The following is a 23,592-nucleotide window of genomic DNA, read 5'->3' on the forward strand; positions in this document are numbered from 1 at the left end:
GAAAAATTGTTAAAACGATACTATATAAGTATTTGTGGCCATATATGATTATTTAAGGGAGAAAAAGTTGTGTAACTAGTATCCCCCGTAACCGCACACACACTAGCATAACGGTGCTTCACTTGCTAATATCACGGCGCGGAGTCCTTCTTTTTTACTCGTCCGTGATTATGAAAACTTTATTTATTCAGGTTTATAATGTATTTAGTGTAATTTTTATGATTCCGGTTAAGTAGTTCTGCCCATGTGTTCATTTAATGTCGCGTTAGTGAGGAGTTAATTCGCTTCTAAACTATCAAGATTCGATACACCACACATACCCATCTTGATAATATTAAGTATGTATGCAGACCACGTCGAACCATTTGTCACTATGACTGCTTAAAGGCTGTTTCTAATTCTATGCTATTAGCCAAATCAATTTCAATATTCATGAAACCATTTTCGCTATAAATCAATTGATTCGCCTATTGTCTGCTAGATAGTATTTAAAAATAACTTTCGGAAATAGCAGATACATTTAGTTGAATTATAATTCTTTGATAAACAATATTGTAGACGGTTTCTTTACTTTTAAATATAAAATGACTAAATATGTTATTGGGCTACCTAGATATTAATTTTATCCTAATTCCTAACTCATATTATGTTTTTTTTTTATATCTTCAACCTTGATCTACCCAATACTGACTAAGGGTCTATTCTAGATTTATTCTATTATTATCTATTCTAGTTCCATTTTAGACCATTTTGTGTGGTCCTGAGTTTTCCGCATCCAGTCCTTCCCAACTGCTTGCTGGCTGTCTCCCGACATTCCTGAACCTCTTTCGTGGTCTCCACTCCAACAACTTTTTACCCCATCTTCTATCGGACCTACGACAAATATGGCCCGCCCACTTCCACTTCCTAGAGTCTATGGTTTTTGCTACGTCAGTTAGTCCCGTTCTCTTGAGAATTTCGGTATAGAGAGCTATAGATAAGAAATTTGAATGAAAGATTATTGCTTGACTGAATCTGAGGATGCTGTGGTGAATTACACAATGAAGTAACTACTACAGTTCCCATTACTCTTCTATGGGCTTCGCTTTAGGGCATTGAACTACAGTTGCCATCACTCTTCTATGGGCTTCGGTTTAGGGCATTGAAGTACAGTTATTATCACTATTTTATAGGCTTTGCTTTAGAATGCTCTAGAACTACGGTTCCTTCAATGACTTTCATTCGACCTTCAATTCAAATATTTTTATTCAAAATAGGATGTGACATTTTGAAAGTTCTTATTGAAAGTCAAAAAACTACCACCCATTCCAAAATGAATGCCTCAGGCCTAAGAATGGGCGCAACAAACTCAGTGGCCTTTTTTTCATCAAAAATATGTTTTACAATTAAAGTAACATTTACAACGTAACAGATAACATTGTACAATTAAACTTATTATTTAATAGCCTGAGGGCGGTCGCTCCATTCCCAATCTGTGGTATAAATAATAAAGTCATTTATGTTATAGTAAAAAAAACTTTTGTGTGGTAGACCACACAAACGTTTTTAACAATTCTTTTGAACATTTTCTGGGATCCTGTTGTAAAAGCATATTCATCGCTCCACAACGGACTTGCTAACTCGACATAGCCAAGTAGTAGGCATTTTAAGCTTATGTCTGTTTCTGGTGTTAACATTATGGTCATGACAGTTTCTCGCAAATTCACTTATGTGCCTATGAACATACATTACATTATCAAGAATATATTGAGAAGCAACAGTTTGATGTTAATTTCTTTGAATTTTACTCTCAATGATTCCTTAGGGCCTAGGTTATAAATAGCGCGAATAGCCCTCTTCTGCAGCACAAATATTGTATTAATGTCGGCAGCGCTGCCCCACAGCAATATACAATAGGACATGATACTATGGAAGTAACTAAAGTATAGAAGTCGCGCCGTATCTATCAGTTAATTGTCTAATTTTTTTAACCGCGTATGCTGCAGAACTAATTCTGTTCGCCATTCCTTTAATATGGGGTCCCCATTGTAATATTTTGGAATCCAGAGTAATGCTAAGAAATTTAGTAGATTCCACCGGTTTTATCACCTCTCCGTTTAACAAAACACTTGCACATTTTTGACATTTGGCACGGTAAATTTTATATATTTCGTTTTCTTGCTATTTAACAATTTATTGCTAAACCAATTCACGATGTCAGATACTACGATGTAGAATATCGTTCACTTCGTCATACATAGCTTGGTTTCTTTTCACTTTGAAAATCACTGAAGTGTCGTCCGCAAACTATACTACCTTATGTTTTTTCTCTATAAGATTAGGAAGATCATTTATATAGATAATGAAGAGGAACGGTCCGAGAATACACCCTTGTGGTACCCCCATACTGAGAGGAATCCCAGGAGATCTCCTGCCATTCACGTCGACCTTCTGAATTCTATTGTTTAGTTATGAAATCAGAAGATCGAGTGCAGTTCCCTTTATGCCATAGTGACATAGCTTCCTCACCAGCGTTGAATGTTGAAGACAATCAAAAGCCTTAGATAAATCACAGAAGATGCCAAGTGTATTCTGCGATTTATCCCAGGCATCAAAAATATTCTTGAAAAGCTCAACACCTGCATCCGTTGTTGAACGTCCCCTAGTAAACCCAAATTGTTTCAAATGAAGTAACTTATGAGAGTTAAAGTAAGTAAGCAATTTGGCTCAAAATTATTTTTTCAAAAATTTTACTAAGGGTCGGCAAAACCGTAGTAGCCTTATTGAGGCATGAAGATAGTATTTTGTACATTTTCCGCGCCTCTGGGCCCCACGTGCCAATTGTCTCGACACCAAACGGTACAAATGATGAAAAGTGGATTCTAAATATCTAAAATCATAGTTGAGAGATATATTAACATTCCAAATGACAATAAATATTTATTTGTCTGTAGCTAATAGACAGCTTTTAGTAAAATTAGTTCCACAAAAGGTAACAAGGGCGCGTCGAACAGCGTACGCCTGGATATTAAAACTAATTCCAACTGACGGTCGCGTGTTTGCCAGCATTATTGCAAATACTGGTATTGTAACTTACGAATTAGCATAATCAATAATTTACAAGAAGAACAGAAAAATACACGAATATTTATATTTGGTGTGCTTGGCTGGAAGGGGTCCTTTATTTTGTTCTTCTTGTCGAATCCTTAACTATGAGCAGTATCTTTGACGTACATGAATGTAATGATTTTGATTTGATTTGAAACATACGTACAATAAATATATATAAATAATCACCGCGTTGTTTGAAATTTTTGTTGTTTTATTATTACGCGTTATCTTTGAAGAGACGTACGATCCTTGCGAGCGTTTTCGCGCCTAATTCAAAGAACTCAAATTGATACAAATACAGTAATTTACAACGACTTAGGGTATGTTCCGATATGCACTGCGAGCACTACACAGTGCTATCACTGTAGAAAAATTCGTTCCGTTATGGACTGCCAGTTTACTGCCGCAGTACCCTAGGGGAATATATGATGTCATAAATCGCCGCCATATTCTACTGTGAGCACTGGCGTTTTTGAGGTAAGGTACTAAAATCACTCGAGTGCCTAACGTTTTATAAACAATACCTACAATTTAATGCCAAATATTTTTAATTTGACAGTACTCCAACAACAGTTATTTTTTAATGAACTAGAAAACTTTAATACACTCATTTGAATGCTGCGTCAAAAAATGCGGCTGACAGTATACGGGATTGCGTTCCCTTTTAAATAGTAACCAGTATAACTGGCTATAAAGGAACGGCTTCACAGTATACTAAATTGACGTCACACTACAGTGGTCGCAGTGCAAATCGGAACATACCCTTAATACCGTTTTTACAGTCATTTGACAGCTGAAATTATGCTGAGCTTATGTTAAGATAGCCAAGTTCACGTTTTATCAGTTTATTACACTCAGCTAAGTTTTACGTAAAGTAAAGTTTGAGCAAAGTCTAAGAGATCGCTCAGCTTGGTTACTAAACTGCAACCTCGATGAATTCCGAGAATACAAGACGCGCTTGATTCTTATTATGCTGGCAAAAAGTTCCAAATTACTAAATTATAGTCAATTATAGGGGTCTGTGGTACCGAGCACGACATGGTATGAGCCTTAAATATTATACATTAAATAGAATTTTGTATAACAATATCAATACGTCTGGTGATGTGAAATTATTAAAGATTTAAAGACACGCAATTCGGGTTATTTGACGACTAATACGACCCAATGGTTACTGGCCTTAATAAGCTAGGGATCCTGGGGTCGAATCCCAGTAGCTTCAGACATTTGCACGACGAAAAAAATCTTCAATAAATCTAATCAAAGTCACTTTATTAATTTAGGTCAAAGTTAGGTTAAAATATGTAAATTAAATGGCATAAAATGCATTTATTTCCTCAAAATTGATTCCTTTTGAATTCTTTTTGATGTTTTTCCTAACACTATCGTCGCTTCGGGAACAAAGCCGCTCTGAGAGAGAAGAAGCAGCTCAAGCGATTCTCCGAACATTCCTTTTTTGCGTTCTCTTTAATAAAAATAACCAATACAATAGTGTACTGTCATTGTTATTGCTATAAAATAATCATAATCTAGTCCCAGGCTAGATATTCAGCTGTGGAGTAGTAGGATTTACAACAGAGACGTTATTTAATAACACATTTAAATTTATATATAGATAATGCCTGTACGATAGCTTAGACTTTATAATAAAGAATGTATACATTTACACTTAATGCTAAAAAGTTAAAGCATTTACCCTTATGTATCTTGAAGCCTACTAGAATTAGTTACAAGCAATCCCTATTTGTAGTATTATAAAAATGAAAATCACTATTTGGAGCAAAAAAGTAAATAGTGAGTGTAGTATAAAGAGGTGGCAACCCTAACTATCGGTGACCGAATACGAATATTATTTTCAACTAGTTGACCCGACAGAATTTGTTCTGTATATAATAAATAAAACAATGTTTTTTATTAATTTGTCAATAATATATCATAACATCAATAATTACTTCGTAAAATATGCACCCTGCTGTCGTAATGAAATTGTTTCACAGCAGAACTGTCAAACTGTGCGTCAATAAATTCTCTCATAGAAATTATTTAAGGACACATCAAAGGAAAAACAAATTTGTTGTTTTTATTTAATTTAGCAGCATTTTCCTATTTATTCACCTTTTAAACCTTCTCTGGACTTCCACAAATAATTCAAGATCTAAATTTTCCAAATCCGTCCAGCCGTTCTCGAGTTTTAGCGAGACTAACGAACAGCAATTCATTTTTATATATATAGGTAGATTACTTCACTTACAATACCGAGGCAGTCAAGGCCAGCCCGCAGCTGGTTCACAGTTGCATTCTAATTTATCCATTTACATTATTCTTTATTTATATCTTGGAACTTTGTCACCATTGTAATCTTAATAAGACGGTACATATATTTCTTTATTTCTTAGTACTAGAGATGTCTGTATAGTTTTAAGCCCATGCAGTGTTGCATTAACACAACAAAATGAAGCTGTTAGAAACATACAACCAATAAAACAAAAGAATAGAACAGAAATTACATTGATTGACAGACACTTTATTGGATACCATGCAGGAACTTATAAAACTAGCATATGCTGATAACAGTCACAGCAACAGACAACCCAAAAAGATAATGGATGGAATAAGTTATAATTGTTTTTTAATTAAAGACACCATGGCTTATCTTGCCTATCTTTACTACAGTCAACGTGCGGGCTATCCTAGATCCGAATGGTATTTCACGTGATGATGGTAAGAGGTCTGATGGCATGACGTTGATTCCTTAGAGTCGTAGAAAGCCCCTGGTGTGGGATGCGACTTGTGTGGACACGCTAGCCCCCTCTCATATTGAACATACATTTAGAGCGGGAGGTGGAGCGGCGAAAACTGCCGTAAACCTAAAGCGGAGGAAATATGCATCACTCGGTGATGGATACATATTTGTTCCCTTTGGGGTGGAGACGATGGGTCCTTGGCGTTCATCGGCACAAAAACTCATAAAAGAGTTATCCAGGCGTCTAACCGATTTAACAGGTGACCCTAGATCTGGTACATACCTCTGCCTAAGGATAAGTTTGGCCATACAAAGAGGTAACGTTGCCAGCTTAGCAATAGTGTAAAATATATTGTAAAATAAATATTATTTAAATGTGATTAAAGCTTATTAATAACATTTACGTTTTCTTTTTCACAAATCATTGAAGGACTTATTCCAGCTATGCATAATAATTACTTAATGCTGCACGGTGTCGGTAAATACCATCGTAGTTACTTACAGTTGTCAAATTGGACCGATACTGCATTATTAAAAGGGTACATACAAGAAGGCGGAAATCTATATATTATATAAAAATGAATTGCTGTTCGTTAGTCTCGCTGAAACTCGAGAGCGGCTGGACCGATTTGGCTAATTTTGGTCTTGAATTATTTGTGGAAGTCCAGAGAAGGTTTAAAAGGTGAATAAATATCAAAATGCTCGGAATAAAATGAAAACAACAATTAAGTTTTTCCTTTGATGTCCCCCCCGTCGAAATCAATTTTAAAGAATAGTTTAAAATGAATAACTAATTAGATTTTTTATATCTTTCTAAGTTTCTCATTTGATTACCAAGGGTATGTAGATTGATCGATTGAATCTTAAGTTATTAAATTCATAAAAAAACAGTATTTTATTTATAATGTATAGAACAACGTGTGTCGGGTGAGCTAGTGTTATATAAAAATCCATTACAAACGTGTTATTCGTTATTTATTATATTTGGATATTGATTATTTTAACGGCATGTAATACTGGCTTTACTCTTATTATTTTATTTATTAAGAGCATACCTACGCAACTCGAGGCCATTCGCTCGAACCAGTACTCAAAACAAGAATTAAAAAACAAAAAATGTGCGCGTCATGCGTGTAAACTATGGGTACCTACGTACTCGAGATTGAAGTAACACGTTCTGAATCAGAAAAAAGCTTTGTATGAAACGTGCAGTCATTGATAGATTGACAGATGACGGTTACAATCATGTAGAAAACGGAGATAGCCGAAATCCACTACGTTTTGAGCAACTGTTCGTTTTAAAACTTAGCCGGATTATACTTCTTCACTTTATTATTGTTATTTATATTTCAAACTTATGTCAAATCTCTGCACGCTTCATAATAAAGTAAATTTCAAAGTTTACTTAGGCGGCCCCGCCTCTTTGACGTAATATTTACATCCTCTTTGCTGTTTTTGTTATTTTAGGTTTTGAAATTCGGAAGATAAAACCTGGCATCCGATTTGCTCTTTCAGCAGTAGTATCAATGTGTTAAATGAATGATAGTTTTTTATCAACGTTTTCAATTTTTCTGTATAGTGTAAGATCATCTGCATAAAACAGATATCTACTATTGCAGGTGAAATTTGATGAGACATCATTAATGAACAAAACAAACAATATAGGACCGAGATGAGACCCTTGAGGTACTCCAGATGTAACCAAAATGGCGTCAGAAAGAAAGCCGTCGATAGCTATTATTTGTGTACGATTTTTAATATAATATGACGTTATTCAACGTATTAAACTACCATGTATACCATTCCTAGTTAGTTTGTATGGAAATTGCAATTCACGCGTCCCAATATAAGGCGATAAGAATGACTTATCGGGTATATTGGGACAGCTTCAGATTATTGACAGCTAATTACTGACTGTAGGGGGTAATAATTTATCTCTATCTGTATATAGTATATTGTGAACGCCCGTTAGACTTCTAAGATTTAGCTTACGCGGTTTAACGCTATTTTGCGTATATTCGAGGTAGTACTGTATAATAATAAAGTATTCTTTAAAACAGGTGTGCGATCCAAACAAACCAGACAGCAAGGCCACCGCTCCTCTGGCCATCGGTCTCACAGTGACGCTGGGCCACCTGCTCGCCGTGGACTACACCGGCTCATCCATGAACCCTGCCAGGTCGTTCGGCTCCGCGCTAATCGCCAACGAATGGGCTGACCACTGGGTAAATAAACCAACCAAACCAAAATATATTTGTTATCTTGGATTTATACGTCTAGATAGCGCTTTTTGCTGCTAGAGTCTAGCAATAGATAGTACATAGTACAATACATATTCTAGGAAGTAAAATCAAAAGGGGTTTTTTATAACAATTGACAAATTTTAATGCCACCTAAAAATTCACAAACAAGCTAACATCTAAATAATTAACTTTTAAATGAAATAGATCAATTTATTAAGCTTCTATGAATAAATTTCAAATAACACAATGACTAATATTCGAAGAGAAATCGGACAGAGTAACGCTGTAACGGTTGCAGCCTCTTATAGACGTCTTCACCCTGTCCACCTGTCACTGTCACCAGCAATATATACTGCTCGTCACTAGATATCATTATGTATCACAATACACAATTATTAATTGAAATTCACAAAAAAGCGTACTATGTTTTCGACTAGTCTAGAAATATAGTAAATAGTTAAAGGCAGAAAAATTAAAACCTATTTGGCCCTTGGAACATCCTGAATAAATCATTATGACGCAAAGGCTTCAAAGTTTGGAGGTGCCTGTGCTAGACAACCGAAGAAAACAGGTCAGTATTATTACTTTAGTGTGCGTGACAAGCTACATCTTACACTCTCGATATCTATGTCACTTTGTGTTAATGTGCGTGCATTGCTCACAATACAGGTTAACTGTCAACCTCAATTTTTTGACGTTTTCACAGCTGTCACAGTCCATCTATACGTATAAATGATTATCTTAAAATTAGTTCCTTTGGCATTCTTCTAGATGATAAGATAATCAAAATTTATAGGATGTCTGACTGTGACTATTAAATCTGCAATTGAGTTCGATTTTCCACAAACCCATTTTTTATGTACAAAATACTCCAACCCATACAAATATATGGGTTGGGGTAAAAACATCTAAAGAGAATAGACTGACAATATAAACTATTACTATGAAGTACGCGTAAACCAATTTCTGAACGCCATGTTTTTACTGCCGCTTCTTCCAATCTGCGAGACGATATTCTCCCGACTTCTTCTAGATACAAACTCTACGTGGTATATTCGTACAGATTATAGTGAACGGATGTGAGCCAATCGAGTCTCTGTCTAGTAATATTTATAATCTATTAATATAACGCCTATAACGCATATAGTAACGCATATAGTAACTTCGCTTCCTCAAGCCATAAATTATATCATATCGCGTAGGTACTTCATTATTCACGATATAACATATTTCAAATGGAACAAACGGTTCAGAAAAAACGATCTAAAGTCACGAATCACTATCAACGCGGCTGTAACTTGATACAATTTATTGCAATAACCTGCTTCTTAATAAATCATTGTGACGTCATTTGACCCTAAGACCTATTTATTACCTATTATGTCATGACTGTATCTTTTCTTGAAGGTGCTTTTATGTTGAAAAGCCATAACTGGTATAATTTAAATTTCTTGATGTAAACACCATCTTAAAGCTTATGTTTACGAAAAATATTTGAAGATTACAAATTTTCTAAAAAAATAAAGATGATAAAAAATAGTTTAAAAAAACTAAAAAACACGCTTTGGTTGAAAAAATATGGGTTGAAATTTAAGATTAATATAAATTCCTGCCTTATTGACGTTAAAGGAAAAATTATATATTTTGACACAAAAAATATTTTGCAAATTGAAAAATACATATATAACTGTAGCAATGTAGATAAATCTACGAAGATTGAACGAAATCTTGCCGTTTTAAGTGGGTTGAATGAGTCGGTTACAAACAAACATACATAAAGGTGACGCTAATAAAAAGCGTGTAAAAAAGAAACAGTAAAGTTAACTATAAAGTTGACAGATTGCAATTTAGGATTACGTGCATAGATTTTCGAGTACTCCATCAGCTGTTATAGTTTTGTTAGATTATTTCTTTTAGCCGTTTATTTTTTCGCACGGGTCAACTTTTATTTTAATTAATTTAATTTTATCAAGTTTGCATTTATTTTGCTGGTCACCGTTAAAGTGGGAAACTAAGAAAAAAATTCAGAATTAAGAAGTAACTGCTCAAGTTATAATTGTCTCGAAGAATTGAACACATGTTACGAGATGTTTGCTGATTTAAACGTTTTAAATAAAACTAAAATATGTGTCGCACGCACATGATTTTGCATTTCACATACGGGGTCGTCAAATATGCCTTCGGCAAATTGCCTTGTCATTATATAATATGCCGCAATAATATATGGACACTTCAAATGTCGTTTACAAAATGCCGCGGCAAATTGAAGTACTAAACAAGTAAGCTGCTGATCAAAACAAGAAAACCGTCAAAGCATCAAGAGGTGGGCATGTGACACAAAATGATATTGAAAACAGTTCAAATTCTACTTGTGCAAAGAAAATTCTAGAAAAAATCGATAATTTCAAAGATATGTTTAACAGTCTAAATTTGTTTTTTGGAACCTACCCGTGAACATTGGCCGATTCGGTTCTGACACTGGCCGGCCGCTGCCGCGGCACGCTACGTTCGCCTCGAGCGTCAAATTTAGCAACAGTCTAATTGATTTTGGGATCTATATTCGGTTCTGGCACTTGCCATTTCTTTATTTTAAGTACTGAAATTGTAGGATGAAATACCAGGTCAATTCAACCGGAGATAAATTTATTAAAATTTGTTCCCTTGTTTAAATATTATTATGTCTTGTAGGTATGATAAATATGTAAGACTTAAATAACTGATTTTTCTTATTATATATTATGTGTACCTATATATACCTATATATCTGTTCATTTTATAGAGTTCTTTGAATTCTTAAATTTTTATCTTTACCGTATGATGAAAATGTCAGACTTGAAAAAAGATTTTTTTTTCTTATTATTTAATGTTTTTACCTTTTTGTTTGTTATTTTCATTGAGAGTATATTCATATCTAATATACCCTCATTTAAAGACTTCATCGTAACTGATTACTAAAATAAAATCTGCTTTGTCCAATCTGTTTTTTCTTATAGTCATCTTAAAATAATTATTATCAATATCAAAAAAAAGCAATTGAAAGAGTGGCCAATTTGCCCAAGGCATATATAATAACTGGGAGTGTTTGTAAACGAACGACGCTGTATGTAAAACGCCAAATTATGCGATTTGCCTTATTATATTATAAATTCAAATTCAAATATTTTTATTCAAAATAGGATTTAAAATCACTTATTGAACGTCAAAACCTACCACCCATTCAAAAGAGACTGCCTCAGACCTGAGAAGAATGGGCGCAAGAAACTCAGCGGGCTTTTTTTTTCGTCGTATCGTACAATAAACATTCATAATTAAAGAGCCTGAGGGTGTTCGCTTTATTCCCAGTCCGTGGTGTCATTAAGAAAATCGTTTATGCTATAATAACCTTTCCCACACAAACGTTTTTAACAATTCTTTCAAATTTCGTAACACATTTGTTTTGTACATTTTCTGGGATCATATTGTAGAAGCATATACATCGCCCAACAAAAGACTTACTAACTCGACCCAAGCGAGTAGTAGGCATACAAGTTTATGTTTGTTCCTCGTGTTAACATTATCAATGTCACATAATTATATTATAATCGTTAATGCTTCTTAATTGGACGTCCAGGAGTCAGGACCATACCGTTTGCGTGGATAGTAGAGTTTAACTTTTTCTTTTGTCAGGTATACTGGGTGGGCCCGATAGCCGGCGGAGTCGCAGCAGCCTTGCTCTACGTTCACGGATTCTCCGCGCCCCCCGCTGACAACATTACCCCACCCCGCTACCGACCTGTTGCTGGTGACGAGAAAGAGGTAACTATCTAGAATTTAGATATTAATATAATCTATAAATACGAAAGATTTTTTTGTCTGTAACGAATTAACTCAAAAATGACTTACTGAATTTGAAAATTATTTAATTCGTTTACAGACGTAAGCTTAGTTCAAAGTGTCTAGTCGCGTTCTACTTCAATTCGAAATCGGGCCTTAGTGTGTATCGCCAGTATCTATATTATTATCACCAAAATGACCAAATGGAGCGAACCTGAAATGAAAATGAATTGTTATAACTAATCCTTATTACTTACCTACTTAGGTCAGTATAAAAAATCCAAGTTACATTGACTCCTGAAATCATCAAATATATATAGAGAAACAATACATTATTTTATAGAGTATTTTGCTAGCTTTTAATTTTTTTTTTGATAATATATAATTTATAAGCACATACATCGTTGTTGTAACAAAAACATAAAGTTTATTAATGTATTTCTTGCAAGCGTACTGGACGACTGGCAAATACAGCGTGGACTGTGGAACAAACTGTAAGCATTCTTCTCGAACGTAAATTATCAAATGTCATTTTTGACACATGATTGATATAATTTAATTGTAGGCACCCTTAGAATATTTATTCTAAGTAGGCACCATTATCTCTCGGAATCATAGATTATAAATTCTTTATATTTTAATTATTCTATACTGCTATGTAGTACATCTGTGGCCCCCGTATTTAGCTTAGCTAAAATTTTTGTAAACCTTACATTCTGTTACTAAAATTATAGGATAGTCAATAGGATTAAACATTATAATAATATACTGTTTTATATATTTATACAAAACAATTCTTATAACTATATTTACAATAATAATTAATAAGTAATATTATGATTACATGATGTTACTTCGAAAAACTGTCTTACTACGAGGACTTGTCCCAAAAATACTGGCAACATTACAGCGCTTGGGTTTCTATAGCCCTATTGATGCGCGAAGACACTACTATAATTACATTACTTTTAAATAAATTGTCTAATATATTACCTTATATATATATATTTATTGTTTTTAATATAATATATTTTTTATGTTTAATAATTACGGTAGACAAGAGGAAGGCATAGTTATAATACGAAATTAAAACTTGAAATTTGATTTCAGCTGAAGAGATTGGACGGCAAAGGTGAAGATTTGGCGTGAATAGCATACATTTTGTAACACGTCTCATAATATACCCAACGACCTGTCTACAAAAGCATAGTGCTGATACGAACAAAACGAACAAACATAAGGCACTGCAATGTAATCTCACTCAAATATATCTGTACATGTACCTACTATCATTATAGTTTATAAATACATCATTTTTATAAATTTTTAATGTTCTGAGCTAAATTTTACCAAATTATAAATACTTACTCAAGAAATCCACACGTCACAAATATCGAATATAAAATCTAATGCTCAATAGTAAAAACGAATTATGTATTTATGTACCTTTTAACTGCCAGTTCAACAAAAAAAAAAATAATTATAATGAACGTAACTGCAAATTATAACAAAATGTATTGCTTATCTCATATCTTCCAATATTTAAAGTTTATATTATATTATAGATATAAGATGAATGTATTTCATATACTCAATGTTTCTGTAGAATAAGATGTGTGTTTGATGTTTTGCTTTTTTATTGAATGCTTTACTTGAATTATTTTTAACTTATTTATTGATTAAGCAAAGAAACTATATTTATTTGAAATTATACTTAGTATACATTGGCTGTTTTATATAAAAGTTAAAATTACTGATAAGCCAGAGTTCAGAATATTCCACTTATCTACTCGACTTTTAATCACACTGCTGAGTGACCATAATATTAGTGTGATATAAAAAAATAAACTACCACGATAATTTGTTCCCTAGCGATTGTAAAATTAATCTGTGTTTATCCTTACTGATAATATTTCTACAAATAAATGTATTTTACTAAAACATTGTTTTATTTCAACAAAGCCTTTATGTACATAAGTTAATATGTTAAAAATTGAATAGTGATTTAATTAATTCAACATTAGTGAAACTATTCAGACGCAAACAGATACTTACAAATACATACTAGCGAGTAGACTCACAAAGTGTGCGAAAAAGAACTTCTCTAACGTAGATATAGCAAGATAGACAAGGTAAGCTATTCTATTGTTACTGCAACCGATTTTTATCGACAAAAAGTAAACAGTCAGCCACGCTTTGAATTATCTCTTTAGTAGGTATTTTGAATATTAAGCCACTACCTAACGCACACATTGACAAATCATTGCTCACGCATTAATTATCGGACTGTCAGATCGTATATACGCCAATATATTTGAAGTATTTGACTTTCAGTAATAAAAATGGTACAAACATAGCGTTGGATATTGTGATATGTTTTATTTACTATCAATAAAATATTTTGTATGCCCAGGGATCTCAGATAAATTCTTTTTTCAAATTTTGAGTAGGTAGACACTCGATCATTTCGGCCCATGGGTATAAGCTGCAAAGGTGCATAATATGGGTAGTGTATTTAATAGGGGTTTCCAGACGAACTTCGAGAGTTTATGAACTGAACAAGTGACGAGAAGACCTGTGGCATACAGTCAGCTGTACCCAGTGAGGCAGCTAGTACTCCACTTGCAAAAACTGGCGGGATGCCCATAGAATGGATGTTTTAAGAAAAATATTCGATATAACCAAACCAACTACCAAGCATTCTGCATGCTTTTAACGACCATCACCTACGTCTATGGATACCTAGATAGCCTAAATCATATATTTCCAGGACCAGCTTTAGCATGGATGTAAATGACAAGAGATCTCTGAAACTGAAGCACCGCCCGAATCAAACGCTTTCTCATAGTCCATGAACGCCAAGCATAGTGGCTGGTTAAATTCCTCTGTCTTCTGTATAACCTGCCGCAGCGCATGAAGGTATTCTGTATGAAACGTGCAGTGATTCGACTTAAGTTTGAAATAGTAGTACCTAATTACAGTATGGCGATTGGCGACGAAATATGATCCGACTAAGTTTGAAAGCGAACAGTTACTTAATACGTAGTGGATTTTGGGCTTTGGCTATTTGGGTTTTTTACAAAGCTCAAGAAAGTTAGCCCCCCAGATTTTTTTTTATTTTTATTATTAGATTTTTTTTTTAATTTGCAATTCATTAAAATTGGTTAGGTTAGGTTATGTTAGAACAGTTAAAACAACGCAGGAGCCGAGCGTAGCGTGCCGCGGCAGCGGCCGGCGAGTGCCAGAACCAAATAGTAGGCGTTTCCCCCCATTTTTAATTAATTGTTTTTAAATAAACAACAAAAGAACAAACAATTATTTATAGCGAACAATTAAGAACAAACTACGAACTAACGATATGCGATATTGAAAATTCAAAAATAGAAAAAAAATTTTTTTTGGGGGGCTAAGTTTGATGAGCCTTTTTACAAGATTATAGCCGTCATCTGTCAATCTATCAATGACTGGACGTTTAGTAAAATCGGTTGAATCGCTTTCTTCATAAAGAGTTTCGCTAGCATCCATAACAATAAGCTACTCTATGTTCACTAGGCTGGCCTAACTACAGTGCGTTCACAGTTATTTTACCTCTAGCCGTTAGGTTAGCTAACCTGAGCGTTATATTGCCATATTTAGTTTCTATGACTCCCTCAAACGACAAGTTAAATTTTACGGTATTGATGATATATTTTTTCTGACAATATAATGATTTGAACGTAAAGTTTGTAATAAGATCTTTTGTTATCGGGACGGTTGAACGCATTTAAATTTATATTTGGAGTTAAATTTGCTTACCAAATTTTAATTTTTGTTATTTAAAGGTTAATTTTAAATAATAATTACATCAGTGTGATATATTTATTATTATAGTATATTTTTCCTAACTTCCTAACAAATGTGGCGTACAGAGAACCAGTTCGTACCATGAGATAATTTGTACAGATGGGGATCATCGTACGCATGAACGACTGAAATTAATGGTTTTTATGCAGTGAATGAAAAGTATCGGGTGAAGAGTAGAAATAATACGACAAATTATTTTAATAGTTTTATTATTCGTATTCCGATGATAAAAAATATACCTATCTTATAATATTATTTATACCTATCTTATCATATTAATTTCAGTTCGCTTTGTTATTTAATATAAGACTATACCTTTATATATCTTTAAGAATATGCCTATCTAATAATATTATTTTAAAATAAAAAACAATTAAGTGATCGGGAGATTTCCGTCAGGAGCGAAGTTCGTTATTCCAATTTAATAAACTGTTCAGTAAGATACGAAATGATAATAATTACAATATGAAAATAACTCAAAAAATATGTGTAAGCTGATCAATAGTATTTAACTAGTACCAAAGAATAACCAACCCATTTACGAGTTGCTACTTTTTATCCTACAAAAGCACGTTTAGTGTATTAATTGTAAGCTGTCATTTGTTATTGTATTAGTTACACAGTAATAACCACAATATATTCATCCGGATAATTATCTTAATCGGAAATAAAGTAATCTATTTGCGTTTTAGGCTACCTGTCATTCATAGCTATCAAACGTTTTTCACAATATTTCAATTTCTCACAAGAAATAGTGAAATAGAGTTTCGCACAGCATTTTTTCGTAGGTAGGTATAATTTTCCATAATGTAGTACGACCTCCACAAAAATTTATATCAATTTTTAACTCTGCTAAGAGTTTTCCTATGGTCGGTACCTCTTTTCTGACGGTATACATTTCAAGTATTTTATTTCGAACTGCACACAGATCAAAATCATCCAAAAATTTTTTTTCTTGGAGGCGTTTTTTTCTGGGCGTAGAAATTTTTTGAGAAATCGATGCAGCAACTTCGCCTTCTTTAGTTATGGAGCTTACGGTTTTTTCAGATATTCCTGAAACAGGAAAAAAGTTTTATTTTATATAGCCTATTTTATTTTAAATTAAAAATAGCTGTGTATATATGTAGAGAGCTATTTCATACCAATAATGTTCCTATTTACATTTTTACCTAATCGTATTAAATGCTACCAAACGAAAATTGTAGTTCTAACTAAAAAAATAGAGGTCAGCTTGGCATTTATATTATTTATTTATTCAAATTAAAACCACTCAAGGCGACTTATACTAATTGACAATGATTACTCTATTAAATTATGAAATCATATAATATATTAAAAAGACAAATATAAAGGACATAGAACTTGTCATGTCAAAGGACATATCAAATTGAAGCAAATGATTGATTATATTACTATAAATATAAAACATACAAAAAGCATCACAAGATAGTCACTGTACTCGCAAGAACTACAACAAGCAGTATAACATTTATGGTGAGAGAAAATAACGCTAGGACATCAAGTTTCCACTAAAATTGGGAAAAATACTATAGAGTATAGACGGGTAGCCCTAATTTACATACCTGTCATGGCGGCAACTCGTTGACGAACATTTCCAAATGGAATTAAAGGAGCATATTTTCTTTTTCTCTTTCACAGAAATCACACACCGATAGTATAATATTTCTTCCGCTACTTTGAATTCTTTTCGGCATGCTAACAGATGAAATATCACAAATATGAAAGAAAAACGCTAGGAACTTCACAGAACGACTCGACAGGAACACCAACATAAAGAAAACATTTAATGACTTCTGTCAGAGGTAAAATAACTGTGAACGGACTGTACACTACTACACTAACGCCCCTTGTTATTGTCATTCGGCTGCCAAAAGATTACGCAGAGAATATAATAATAGGTTTAATAGCCAAAACACATGATCGGATTTGGTACGGCCGGACCATCGCACAGTCCGGATGGTAAAAATAATATTAATTTTATGCGATGGACTATGCGAAATATCATCGCATATGGTCCGCTACCGGACCGCGTCCGATGGTCCGGCCGTACCATCCGACCATGTGTTTAGGCTATTTAAACCTATATGCGTCGCAAAAATTGTGGCTGTCACTTTACATAATCAGAGGGCGGGGGATACAGCTAGTGTTTGTTTTTTATTTTTGATGACGGAGTGACAATCGACAGCCCTATGAAAATAGGTAAGAAATTTATGCTATTGTGAATTGTCTGTCCGTACGTTGTAACAATGAATATTTTTTGGTGTATTAGCTTTTAGTTTACTCTGTATCTGTTTATGCTTAGAATTTATATAATTTACTAGCCATTTTTGGCTAGTAGTGGCTTTTGTGATCTTGACGCGATTTCTGGAGAAAACGGAACCAGCTATGAGCAAGGCGTTTGATTGTTCCAGGTCGGAACATCTGTCATCTGTGGTTCTGTGGTCGGAACTTGAGAAGAAGCAGATTTAAAAAAAAGTAAAAGCATTTTAATTGCAGTGTGTAATAATGATTGTTGTTGGGAACTATAAATGTTTGCTGTTGCAGTGGTGTAAAAATAAAAATTCAATTTGTTACAATTCATAAAAAAATTTTTTTCGTCAAACGAATCTGCGCAATAGCAAGTGCAAGTTGCAACCAGCAAGTGAATTGGAAAATAACTTTATGATGCTAGGTACTTGAGTGTTTATCAGCATTGGACAATTTAATTTAAGTGTTTTTAAATCCAGAAAGACAAGACGCAGGTTGTGACTTACCAACACAAAGAATTTCTTCATAAGTTAACACTATAAAGCTATGGAATTGACTCAGAACAAAAAGCTGAAAAAGGTACTTACACAGTTTATATTATGAAACATATGTTAGGTACTAGGATGTACCATTATTGACGTGATGAGGGTTATTACTCGTTACTTTATCATCCATTGCTAAACAATCACTAATTAAAGCAAATTATTAATTTCTTCAATCAATATCTGTTTTAACTGTATAGGAGGTAACCAATGTGCCATGTGTTAAAAAATATATGTAACAATGCCATGTTGTATGTTGAATGCCACATCTTTCTTTAGATGGCATACCTGTGGTCAAAAATAAGTGAACATGTTGTGTAAGTGCAGTAATTTCTTGTGCAAGTCAAGGCTATATAATCAAGTTTTCCATGGCTTAATTCTACATAAAAATTATAATTTCATCTTCCATTGTCATAATTTTTTTGTAGATTATATAAATTACACAATTAGAGCCAACCCTAGTATCTCAGTTTTCATTTCTATTGTTCTGTTACTAGGATTTCAGAAATTGCAAACCTAAAGTTTATTTAAACCTAAAGAATATTTGTTGGTGGCAAGGGTTTTATCTTCAAGGTTAATGGCTATATACAAATTGTTTTTCTTTATAGCTCAAATATCATTTTTATGTACTGAAAGTTACTAAAATTCTATTTTTATGGATGATTGTATGTAATCACCACAGCTAAGGCTCTTCACATACGGCAGTTATAATATGAACATTATAGCAAAATACATCTCATTACATCTTTCCATAGAAATCAACAGAAGACAACAAACGGCATCTATAGTGTGCATTACCACATATTCATATTTTAAGATACAGAGCGATATGAAAACATACATTTATATTTTGATACATCTTAAAACATCTTAATACAAATATGAGTCATATACCAATGGAATGAAGGGAAAGATTCATTATATTACTCGTTGTGACATATACATACATTAAGATACTATAAGCTCTACATCCTGGAATGTTATGTATGTAAATATACATTATAGCGGCCATGTGCGAAGCCCCTAATACTTTCTTGTAACAACAATCGCATGAGAGTTGCTGATTTTATAAATTAATATCTGGACGACCGAGCCTTGCTCGGATTTTTAAGAATGTACATAACTTGAAAAAAAATACTATAGGACATCTGGATTCGAACCAGGATCTTCTGCTTTCCAGATCACTCAATGTCCCTCCCATCTGAGCTATTATAGTCTTGTGTATATAATATATATATAAAACACGGATAAATTACATTTTTTAATATTGAAACCTAGCTAGGTCGAATTCTCTCCCCCGAAACTACCTGTATACTAAATTTTATTAAAATCGTTGGAGCCGTTTTCGAGATTCAGAATAAATATATATATATATACAAGAATTGCTCATTTAAAGATATTAGATTAAATTAAGACATACAAGGAGCTTTCTTCCACGTACTACAAAGCTGTGGAATGAGCTTCTTTGTGCGGTGTTTCCGGGACGATATGACATGGGTACCTTCAAAAAAAGTGCGTACACCTCCTTAAAGGCCGGCAACGCTCTTGTGTTGCAAGAGAATGTGGGCGGCGGTGATCACTTAACACCAGGTGACCCTTACGCTTGTTTGTCCTCCTATTCCATAAAAAAAAAACTATGAATTTGAAAACAAATTGGTATAAGATGCATTGATGTGTCAGGGGCATTTTGGTTAGAGTCAATGACACTACTTTTTGTGCAATCACTTTTAAATTTAGTTGATGGAGTGGGATTCCGTAGAATGTGTGCAAGTTCAGAGTTTTTAAGGTCAGGAAAGGCTAAAGGGAAAGCCACAATTTTTTTTTTATGTAAATAAGGGAAGAGATGAGCAGTATGTTTAGTTGATGGTAATTGATATGAACAACCCATTGCATTGCAGTGCTGTTCAAGATTCTTGAAAAACTGAAAAAATTCTGAGTGGCTCTACAATTGCGCTTGTCATTTTGAGACACAAGATGTTAAGTCTCATTTGTCCAATAATTTCATGGCGCCCTTCTGCTATAATAGTTATGTTTACACATTACTGCTTCATGGTAGAAGTAGGTGCTGATACTACATCAGCCATCCATGACATCCTGTGCAAAGGAGCCTCCCCAGCGGGAGTTCCCAGTATGTTAAATAAGCACAATCAGGATACTAACAGCCTAGGCACACTATTGTTTGAGTTTTTCAGGGATGGTAACTACCACAGCATGTCTAAGTTCAATAGTGAAAGTAATGCATTGCACTGCTGTGGAGGACAAATTATTGTCCCATTACTGGGAGCTAGAGTTTAGTGAAGATCTAGCTAAATAAACTATATTAACTGAGAAATATAGCAGCAGGTATATTGTTTGGCTTCCATTCAAAACTCAAAACCTATTTTTTTAGAAACTCATAGTATAGATTGTTTTTATTAGAGAAATATTTCAAAAATTATGTAAATATTTTAATTGAAAAGTACTTTATGGTTGTGGTAGTAAACAATACATAGCTTTGAGGCGTAAGATATCATGTCTTAGTAGCCCTGTAATATAGCAATGGCGTCTTGTAAATGGAAACACAACTTTTAGTGTTGTGAAGGTTGTGGGTGTGTGTTAGTGAAACTACAGACCACCATATTGAACAAGGTACAGCTGTGAATATTTTAAAATTAGACAATAATAATCCAACATTTTACTTAAGTTTGACACAATATGTCATTATTTCCCAGAATTTGATCCATATTGTTAAATCACACACTATCAAATAGTATAATTGTACAGTATGTTTGTTTCTTTTTCAACAGGCTCGATTCCTGATATTGATTTTTGCAAAAAAACTATTGATGCAATTTTAGTTTTTGTTAAAATCAAAAGTACTTTACGCTATTCCTCATAGATTTGGATTTGGCCATGCCCACTTGAAAAAATCACTTGTAGACTTTTAAGTGAAGGAAGTCAACAACAATTTATTTTTGTTCCAATTCTTCAACCTAACAACTAAAGAGGTGTTTTATATTAAGATCTTAAATATGTTTGACTGCAGACATAGTTCATATTCTTTCATGTTGATTGCTGTTGGGATGGCTTTGATATGCAAAGAATAATCTGTCACCCATCAGACCAAGGTCCTTTAGTACCTTGTATAGACCATATGGGATATGTATTTATAATTTTGCTCGAATTTGATAGTATTTATAAGACTTGGACTTCGGAATTAACTGTGGAGTCTTCCATAATAAGGATGATTATCAGATACATTTTCATATTGTATTTCCAGTTAATCCCTTCTGTGCTCTTACCGAATAACTTACTGCTTTGCAAATGTCCAATCATTCATGGCGATATGAATAATGACTATGAGGACCTGGTATCCAACCAATCAATCCGGCTGTACAAATAGTCTCTCTACATTTATAACAATCACTTTGAAAGCATTGAGATTTTAACAGGGCTGGACATAAAATTTAATAAGATCTGCCATTTCAAGACCTATGAAATGTAGAATGTTCAAATTGTTATGCACTCCATTAGGATTTCTAAATTCATAGAGATAAATCATCATGAACTATATAACCTAGCTATTGTTTTCATCATTTTATTGAAATGATCTCAAGGCTCTGGGTCATCTTTTTCTTTCTTGAAGCAAACCCTAACTACACTCATGAGTTGTTAATAGATGTTAAGTTGTGATCATAGACTTAGATTATACTAAGGTATAGACAATCTGGCAGCCCAATAATGTGTGACACATTTTTATTTATCAATGTGTGTGTTAGCTACTTATTCAAAAGGAACTAAGCAGGCACTGTCAAGCTTGGCTGACTGTTTACGAGTTGTCAATAAAAATAGGTTACATTTGTAAAATTTATTTTGAATCTGTGACACTGATGTAGGTTCTTAATAATAAGGTTTTATTTTAGACCATTAGCTTAAGATAATTGTATCAGGCTGTGCGAAGTTGAGCTCTTTGGTGGGTAATGTGTATAATCTTTAAATATTCTTTATTTTAAGTTATCTGCGACACATTCAGAACTCTGCATGTAATAACATGTAAACCAATTCTACTTTTGTTTTAAATTGTATTTTATACAAGGTGTTAGTGAACAAGCAATCAGTCTTTTGAATTCATTGTCAGCAGTTGTCAAACAATGAACTGGAGGAACACATTTTATTTTTAGGTACATCACACATATAATTTATATTCAAGTTAAATAAATATATTAAATCTTTTATATAAGTATTTTTGATGTTTTTGTTTTAATGGGATTCAAACCCATATGCTTGCTAGTAACAGACTGTTAAGTGGTTTGCTTCCTTTGAAGGAAGTGGCTTCCTATTACCTGCTTAACTTTCTTGAGTCAAGAATGCATCTTGTTCTATTTGTAATAATACAGTTAATAATTTCATATTTATTTATTATATTCTAATGTTTGTAACAGGCATCATAATGGTAAGGGGGCTCCTCTTTCCGCAATTAAACCTTCCAGAAGTTCAGAACACTACTGGGGTGTTCACAGACTTCTCAGAGCGACCTCATATTCACTAAGTTTTTGGTGGTTGGTTGGCAACCCCTGCACATTCCAGGATTACATTAGTGACCATTACGTCCTTTGCCAGACAATCTCTGCAATTAGGACTGTGTGTTGTAACAAGCATAATCTAATATATAAAATTCTCGTGTCATGGTGTTAAACATTGAACTCCTCCGAAACGGCTTGACCGATTCTCATTAAATTTTGAGTGCATATTGGGTAGGTCTGAGAATCGGACAACATCTATTTTTCATCCCCCTAAATATTAAGGGTGGTCCACATGATTTTTTTTTTTAATTTTTTTTGACATTTTTTTTTAAATTTGTTTGATTATGAGTCAGCATTAAAAATACATACAACTTCAACAGTTACTTTTGTATCGCGATTTTAATATCGGCAATACAACATTTGGTGGGTCAGCTAGTATGCCTATAATATTTTGCGCAGGATGATAGTATTGAAAAGAAAATAATGCTTGAGGCTAGTTGAACAAGTACTAAGGTTTGGTAACATCACACCTACCTACATGATATTTT

General features: G+C 33.5%; 2 protein-coding genes and 1 long non-coding RNA gene across 5 annotated transcripts in view; 2 read left to right on the forward strand and 1 right to left on the reverse strand.

Annotated features, from left to right (window-relative positions):
* LOC126971173 (aquaporin AQPAe.a) overlaps window positions 1-13,830 on the forward strand; it is a 72,845-nt gene extending 59,015 nt beyond the window's left edge. For all 3 annotated transcript variants that reach the window (XM_050817340.1, XM_050817341.1, XM_050817342.1), the window contains exons 5-7: window positions 7,894-8,058; window positions 11,743-11,871; window positions 13,000-13,830. In XM_050817340.1, the coding sequence (XP_050673297.1) occupies window positions 7,894-8,058; window positions 11,743-11,871; window positions 13,000-13,038 (333 nt within the window). In that variant the 3' untranslated portion in view covers window positions 13,039-13,830. The remainder of the gene's footprint in view (window positions 1-7,893; window positions 8,059-11,742; window positions 11,872-12,999) is intronic.
* Window positions 13,831-15,924: 2,094 nt separating this feature from the next.
* On the reverse strand, window positions 15,925-17,532 carry LOC126971188 (uncharacterized). The gene is made up of 2 exons (XR_007730847.1): window positions 17,316-17,532; window positions 15,925-16,785 (listed from the first exon to the last, which is right to left on the reverse strand). It is a non-coding gene; the product is annotated as an uncharacterized LOC126971188 (long non-coding RNA).
* A 351-nt stretch (window positions 17,533-17,883) lies between these two features.
* Window positions 17,884-23,592, forward strand: part of LOC126971146 (CCR4-NOT transcription complex subunit 1-like) — a 39,644-nt gene continuing 33,935 nt past the window's right edge. The window contains exon 1 of the mRNA XM_050817296.1: window positions 17,884-17,952. Within this exon, the coding sequence (XP_050673253.1) occupies window positions 17,943-17,952 (10 nt within the window). The 5' untranslated portion in view covers window positions 17,884-17,942. The remainder of the gene's footprint in view (window positions 17,953-23,592) is intronic.

This window comes from Leptidea sinapis, chromosome 23 (genome assembly GCF_905404315.1).
Source record: "Leptidea sinapis chromosome 23, ilLepSina1.1, whole genome shotgun sequence".
NCBI classification, from domain to species: Eukaryota; Metazoa; Arthropoda; class Insecta; order Lepidoptera; family Pieridae; genus Leptidea; species Leptidea sinapis.